This window comes from Crotalus tigris, unplaced genomic scaffold, assembly GCF_016545835.1.
Source record: "Crotalus tigris isolate CLP2741 ecotype Arizona unplaced genomic scaffold, ASM1654583v1 scf7180000017772.1543713, whole genome shotgun sequence".
NCBI lineage: Eukaryota > Metazoa > Chordata > Lepidosauria > Squamata > Viperidae > Crotalus > Crotalus tigris.
In genome coordinates this window covers 140715-148746 of record NW_024096623.1, presented here as the reverse complement: position 1 = coordinate 148746, position 8032 = coordinate 140715, and the positions used below count along the sequence as shown (strand labels likewise).

The following is an 8032-nucleotide window of genomic DNA, read 5'->3' as shown; positions in this document are numbered from 1 at the left end:
ATGCCCCCGGGGTGACTCCCTGGCTGGAGTAGGCACTGGTGCCTGAGTTCTAGTTGGGCTCCATGGATTCCTGTTTGGAGCACTCGTGGAATCTCAGAATGAGCTGTCTGTAGTTCCCTCGTTAATGATAGGCAGCAGCCCGCACTCTTCCCTTTGCCCAAAGGGGTCCCCCTCCCCCCTGGAAAAGACCCAGGATTCTCAGTGGGAAGGTCCCGTCTAGTGCGGAGCTGGTCGATGTGTCATCGCAGGACACGACGGTCGTCCAGGGAAACCTCGTAGGAAAAAGGACCTGTGACCCTGGACACAGTGGCAGGGATCCATGAATGACCAGGCCCGTAGTTACGAGTCCAAACCGGGGCACCCACAAGCAGTTGTCTAGGTGCCCTGGGGTGTGTGATTGTGGAAGGCAGTCTGTCTGGGTGCAACCGGTCAAGCTTGGTAGTCAGTTTGCACCCCCAACGAAGTTCAGCTGGACTCCTCCCAGTAGAAGTAGAAGGTGTAGTGCGATAAGAAAGGAGGAAGTCAGCCAACCTGTGATGCCAGTCTCCATAGGTAATTTTCTTTAAGGCGTCCTTGGTGATGCAAACCATGCGTTCAGCCATACCGTTGGTGGACGGGTGGAAAGGCGCAGAGGTGGCATGACGAATCATGTTGGCCTGTAAGAAAGCTTGGAATTCGGAAGAAGTGAATTGAGGGCCATTGTCAGATACGAGGACATCAGGAAGCCCGTGTGCAGCAAAAATCCCCCTCAGTACTTGAATAGTCTTTGCAGTGGTGGTGGAAGAGACAGGTACAGCCTCAAGCCATTTTGAATGGCTATCAACCAGGACCAAGAAGAATTGACCCTGAAAGGGCCCAGCGTAGTCGATGTGCACCCTAGACCATAGAGACTGTGTTTCCTCCCATCTATGTACAGGAGCTTGGGGCATTTCAGGGCGTGAGCATTGACAAAGGTGGCATGCATGCACCTTAGCTTCAATGTCTCTGTCTAACCCAAGCCACCACAAATGGCTGCGCGCAAGCGCCTTCATATGTACAATGCCAGGATGACCCTCGTGGAGGGAACCTAAGACCCTAGTCCTCATTGAGGTAGGAATGACAACTCTGCTCCCCCAAAGCAGACAACCCTGGAAGGTGGATAACTCGTTCCTTTTGGACCAGAAACTCTGAAACTCAGTGCCTGGACAGCTCTCTGGCCATCCAGATAAAACCCAAGAAACGACACGCGAAAGTGTGAGATCTGTGGCTGATTCAGCAGCCACATCCCTGGCATCTAAAGGGGACTCAGGCAAGGCCTGAATGGAGAGGATATTCATTGTTGGTGCAGGGTCAGCCTCTACTACTGGCAGGGGTAATCTACTGAGGCCGTCAGCATGGCCCATTTCTTTCCCAGGTTTGTGAAATAAGGAAAAATCATAGGCAGACAGAAAGATAGACCATCTCAGCATTCTGGGGGAGATGATTTGGGGAGTTGTTTATGTGTCGTAAACAGCCCCAACAAAGGCTTATGGTCAGTGAAGACCATGAAATGCCTGCCATATAGGAAATCATGGAACTTTTTGATTCCAGCAACAACAGCTAAAGCCTCCCTGTCAATTTGAGCATAATTTCGCTCCGCAGAAGACAAGGTTCTGGAGTAATATGCAACAGGAACCTGAGTTCCATCTGTTCTGAGGTGGCTTAGTATGGCTTCCACCCCATAAGGAGAAGCATCACAAGCAATGCACACAGGAAGGGATTCATTGAAATGTGCAAGCACACTGTTAGAAGTGAGTAAGGCCTTAACCTCATTGAAACTTGCTTTGTGTTTTTGTGACCACTTCCACACTGCCTGTTTGTCCAGGAGCCTATGAAGAGGCTCGGCTACGTAGCCTTGTTTGGAAGGAAGGAGTTGTAAAAGTTCAGGAGGCCCAGAAAGGCCTGTAGTTCGGCCTTGGACTTTGGCCTAGGAGCATGCATAATAGCTTCCAATTTGGACTCAGCAGGGTGAATCCCGGTAGCATCAATTTTGAATCCCAGAAAATCTGTAGAAGGCACCCCAATTTTACATTTGTCCTTCTTAGGTTTGAGGCCCGTTTCCCTGAACCTCAGCAGGACAGCCCTTAATCTCTCAGCTAAGTTGTGTGTAGAGTCTCCAGCAATTAAGACATCATCAAAATAGGGGCAAACCCCTGGTATACCCCGTAGTGTGTTTTCCATTATGCTTTGGAAAATTCCAGGAGCGACATTTACTCCAAATTGTAACCTCTTTACCTTGAATGCCTCCCTGTGGGTCACAATGGTTTGAGCTACAGCAGCATCATCATCAACAGGCAACTGTTGATACGCCTGAGCTAGGTCAAGCTTTGCAAAAACATGCCCCCCCTTGAGGGAGGCCAGAATATGGCTGACCACGGGAACAGGATAGGCATGTTGCTTCAATGCCTTATTCAGAGTGCATTTGTAATCTGCACAGATGCGAATGTCCCCATTTGCCTTAAGAGGTGTGACAATGGGGGTCTCCCAAGGGCTGGAGTCGACAGGTTCTAAAACTCCTTGCTGAATCAATTTGTCCAATTCGGTGTCAATTTTACCTTTCAAGGCAAAAGGAACCCTTCTTGCTTTAATTCTAATAGGGGTGACAGTGGGGTTTAGTTTCAGTGACATAGGGGGTCCTTTGTACGTGCCCAGCTGTGGGCTGAAAACATCTGCAAATTCTTTGCAGACTTCTTGTAGGTCTACTGTTTGCAAGCTATTGAGCCCTGTGACGTGTATTCCCAAGGCCTCAAACCAATCGAGTCCTATGAGACTCGTTCGCTCACCCCCTACTACTATTACATCTAGTGGACCTTCAAAATCCTTATACTGTACGTTAAGGGTGTCCTCCCCCTTAACACACACTCTGGAGTTTTGAAAGTCTGTTAACACAATGTCGGAAGGCCTCAGCTTGGCCTGAAATCCGCTGCCAGAACAAATCTTCCTAAACGTGTGCATAGAAATGATTGAAAGTGCAGACCCCGTATCCAGTTCCATAGCCAATGGAACCACTTGTAGCTTCACTTTAAGTGACAGCTTTTTCTTAATGGGCTTGTGTGTGCCTGTCCTATAAATGCTTCGTTGCGAAGCACAGAAACCCACCCTGTTTTGGCTGGGGACCCTGGTACCTTTCAGGCACAATTCTTCCCGAGGTTGTACCTTCTGACGGCCCAGACACACAGCTGCAATGTGTCCCTGTTTTCTGCATGCCCTACAGATAGCGGAGCGGAATCTACAGTCGGTCCTCTTGTGGCGACCTCCACAACCGAGGCACTTGGGGAGAGCTGAAGAGCTTTCCTTCTGTTTCCTTTCTTTCGTGGGGTAGAGATGGTCTACTTCGTCAGGATCCTCCTCTGGGTTCCTTTGGACTCCTTCCTGGTGCACGGACACAGCTTCTGGAGTGCTTCTGATTGGCCTCATGTTCTTGATGGCGCTGCCCGCTGCCTCTTCTGCAGTAACCTCTCTCAAGGCATCTTGGAATGATAAGTCTTCTTTAGCGAAAAGTCTCTGCTGCAATTCTCTATGCCTCAGTCCGCATACAAATCTGTCTCTCAGCCGTTCTTCTAGATCTTTGAACTTGCAGTGTTTAGCGGCTTTTCTTAGCGCAGCAATGTATTCTTTGGCTGATTCTCCGGGTTGCTGATCCCTCTGTTCGAAGGTGTGGCGCCAAGCGATGACGGACAACTTGGGCTGGAAGTGTTCCTTTAGTAGTTTTTTGAGATCTGTGTAGTTAACAGATTCTAGAGGTACAGGTGCTGCTATGTTTTCAGCGATTTTGAATGCGTCTTGACCGCAAATGCACAGCAGGATGGCAGCTTTTAAGCTATCTTCTCTTACTTGATTGACTTTAAGATAGTTTTCCACCCTGGCTACGTAGGACTCCCATCTTTCCGGATGCGAGACGTCGAATTCTGAAAGTCTTCCAACTTTTGCCATTTTTGTAGAAAAGGAAGGGTCTATCAGCCAGCCTCCCCCGATGCTCGCTGGATTGGCGGGCAGCTGCTGAGTCAACGCCGTTCCTACTGCTCAGGACTCTAGGGTAAGCTTACACCTGTCTTCAGTCGATGTAAGGCAATCCCACCTTCGTCACCAGTGTTAAGTCCTTCACGAAATGGCAATGACACGAGAAGCAGTTGTAGTTCTCAGGAACCTCTTTATTTCTGTTCAGCATACTGGTTACAAGACGCCGACAATGCCCAAATCTCCCTGCACCTTTTATAGGCGATTCCCGGGCCAAATTGCAACATTTGGCGTGCTCGCACCCGCACCCGCACATGCGCGCGAGTGCTGGCGATAGCCAGTCTGGTCCCGGGCAGCTTGCACTTGCCCGGGACCGTTGCAATGCCCCGAGCCTGCTTTCACAGGCTCAGGACATAACAGTAAGTGTTAGCTTAACATGAATGAAAGAAGGAAGACTATGCTAAACTTCATTAAATAGAATTAGCATTTAAATTTAATGTATATTTGAAGGCGCCTTTTGGGCAACAGGTTTGCAAAATATCATGAGCAATCCAACAAGTTTGATACTGTAAGATCAGCAAAGTCTCTTGAACTCAATCAGATTTCCTTCTGGATGCTTACAGTATATAAACATCCTTAAAGTAGATAGCAGGCTCATTCAAGGAGCATAAAGTTTTAGAATATTCTTTCTGTTGTACTATATAAATGAAGCCTGTGTGAATTGGCCCTGATCCTTAGAAAAAGTGATGTTAAGAGTATATTCAACTTGAATTTGAAATTCAGGTTCCACATTGGTAGGCAGGATCAGCAGAAAAATGTAATTTCATGAATATAGGTTAAGAAAGAGTAAAGTTAAGTTTTGTTGTTAGCCATAGTTTAGAACAGGAAAACCCAAACTCTTCAGCTCATCATGTTCACTGACTCCCAGATATTTATTATAGGAAAATAATGTAATATATTCTACTTTAACTAATAGTACTACAGTACTAGTGCTAATACTACCACTAATATAATGTAATAAAAACACGAACCAATTGTTGGCAAGGAAAAGCATTACAAGGTCAATTTCTACAAAACATTATGGGATAAGTGGATAAAGATAAAGCCTAGCAATGACTTAAAACTAGAACATTAAAAAAAAGAAATTAAAGAATTGATTTTGGCTGCTCAAGAGCAAGCAATTTGAACTAATACAATCAAGGCAGAACTGAGAAATCAAATGATTCAAAGTGCTGATTGTGCAAGAAGAAACAGTAGATCATGCAAGAAGATTACACAAACTGATTTTAAACAGCAATAAAATAATAGAATAACAGAGTTGGAAGGGACCTATACCATTTCAGATAAATGGCTATCCAATCTCTTTTTAAAAACCTCAAGTGAGGGTCATTCCACTGATTAATTGTTCTGTCAGAAAATTTCTCCTTAGTTCTAGTTTGCTTCTCTCCTTGATTAGTTTCCATCCATTACAGTAGAAATAGTACAATAGAAAGAATTGTACTGTGCTACAGTATGCTTCAGTGTTGACTTTCTTTCCCTTAAAAACATATCTCATGATGATCATTGAAGGATGAATAGTTAAGATCCTTTCAAGTCATTGATACTTCATTTTGAATTTTCCATTTATGAATTTGCAAATTGTAAAATTGGTATGTATCTTTAAAATTGGATATGCCTGAGCTTTCAACCTGAACAGCCCTGCCTGACAGCAAAATCATTGCATTATATGCTTGAATATAATGAATGACCTTGGAGGTCTTCTAGTCAAACCCCCTGTTCAAGCAGAAAATCCTTTATCATTTCAGATAAATGGCTGTCCAATCTTTTTTTAAAAGCCATCAGTAATGGAGCACCCACAACTTCGAAGGCAAGTCGTTCCACTGGTTTATTTTTCACAGTTGCCAAAATGATTCATTGAAACATCTGTAAAAATTATCATGTGCCAGTTATAAAAAAAAGAGGAACAGAGTTGAAAAAGTAATAAAAAATCAGCAGGTTAAAATATATGGTATTCTGATTATGAATTGTGTCAACTCTACAAATGAGCATGGCTGCAGCCATTTTTCCTACTCATTTTCAGTTACCACATAGAACAGAGGGAGGGGGGTTGCCCAGGTGCTTTGCTAGTCTAAATAATCTTTTGTCCTGTGAAACCAAGGTCATTGCCTGCTCCTGAAACGGCAGGCTAGGCGTTGCGTAAAAACCCTACCAAGAAGATGTATTGGGGAACGTAGTTGCTTGCATAGTTTTAGGGGTTGGATTTTTAAACTTTGTATTGGGGAATTATTATGTGTGTCTTCAGACTTGGTTTCATTTTTTATGTGCTGATACTTTGTAACTAATAAACATGTTCTTTGAGGAATTTGCAAGCCTTGGAGTTCTGCTTTATTCGTCTCTGTCGGAACCATGACATTAAACTAAGTCTCCTAAAATGTCATTTTCTTGGAGTGCTGTGCTCCAACCGCCTACCCACTCACTTTTGGGAGAGCAGTAAAGACTCAGCAAAGACTCGAGATGGAGGAGAATGTTGAAACCACTGCTAGCTGCAACAGGACTCAGGCTGTTGGAACGCAGGCTGGCACTCCAGCCACTGAGGAGGTGTCACTGGCAGGGGCTCAGCCAAAAACCAGGTTGATCCAACCTGGGAAGCTGGTACAGCAGGAAGGAGCTACAGCCCTAGCGGACATCTTTCAAGCCGAGGCTGCCTCTCAGTGCAGGAGCACTCCTGTAAATGCTGGAGAGGAGCTCTTATTGCTGCTGTCCCAGGGTCTTCATCTGTGGATGGCAAGAAAGGAAAGGGCTCAATGGGATGGGATGACTCCAGAGAGTTTCAATCCACAATCCACAGCCCCTTGCTCGAACAGCTGAAGGAAAAGTTTGGCCGGCTGGAGGTAAAGGATACAATTCTTTGTATCCTTTACCAAGAGGTGGGTGCCATGGGGGGAAATGCCAAGAACTAACCAAGTCTCCCCTCCCCTCACCAGAGTTCCAACCCAACTGCTGGGGTCCATGCTGCTTTGCCCATCCCCCAACCAGCTGTGATACCAAGCCTGGTATCCCAGCCAAATCTGTTGCTATGGCCTCAGGATGCCAGTCCCAGAGACCAGCTAAGAGAAGTCCAGAGAGTGGTTTGGCCACATCCCCAGGACCAGCAAGCAACCCAAGCAGCAGATGCAGGCAGCTCTGCTGAGGTTCCATCCACCTCCCATTAAGCCCACCTTTGATGGGGTTCCTGAGAAGCTAACCTTCTTAAACCAGGTGTGAGCTCATTTAGATCACTACACTTATGCTTATCTGGATGTGGCTATGATGATGAATGCTGTGGCAGCAAATTTAGACTGGTTGACCAACCTCCATGATGAAGGGGCTCCTGAATTGCATGACATTAATCTATTCATGGAGCAACTGAGGGGTCATTTCAAAGATGAATCCCGAATCCTGCTGGCCTGAAGCAAAGAGGTTGCCCCACTAAGGAGTACATTCATGAATTCAGGAGAATTGCTAGCTGGCTCGGGTAGTGGCCAGAACTGTCACTGATCAAGTACTTCAAACAGGAGCTAGATCATGACTTGCTTCAAGCCTGCATCATTCAAGGTTTTCCTAACCTATTGCATGAGTGGTACCACATGGTGATGGTGCTAGACATTGAGCTGGACCACCTCTGAAAGTCAAGCACCACTAAAACCAAGTTGCCATGTGTCCAAGAAAAATGCCTCTAAGCCCAACATCATCAAGCCTTTTCAGCCACCAGCATCTCCCAAGCACCAGCCAGGGCTCCAATCAAGTGCTACCAGTGCAGTTAGATGGGCCACCATGTTGTGGAGTGCCCAGCTCCTCACCCTCAACCAGGACTACACCAGTTGCTGCCGCAAAACTGCAAAGAGCTCCTGTAGGGGGAAGAGAAAAAACTAAATGGGCATATCAGCACCTGGGTGTCGAAGCCTCCCCTTCTGCTGAGCTCGAAGCCAAACCCCAATTAGAACCACAGCAGATGCCAGCATCATATGACAGTGACAAGGAAGGTGAGGAACACCCCATGGTGAGTCAGCCCATTCCC

General features: G+C 46.2%; 1 protein-coding gene across 1 annotated transcript; it reads right to left on the bottom strand.

Moving 5' to 3' along the window:
* Positions 1 to 419: 419 nt before the first annotated feature.
* On the bottom strand, positions 420 to 7173 carry LOC120307266 (uncharacterized protein K02A2.6-like; the record flags this gene model as incomplete). The annotated part of the gene is made up of 2 exons (XM_039341823.1): positions 7021 to 7173; positions 420 to 1127 (listed from the first exon to the last, which is right to left on the bottom strand). Coding segments are annotated over exons 1-2 (861 nt in total), but the record flags the coding sequence as incomplete, so codon positions are not given.
* Positions 7174 to 8032: the final 859 nt, after the last annotated feature.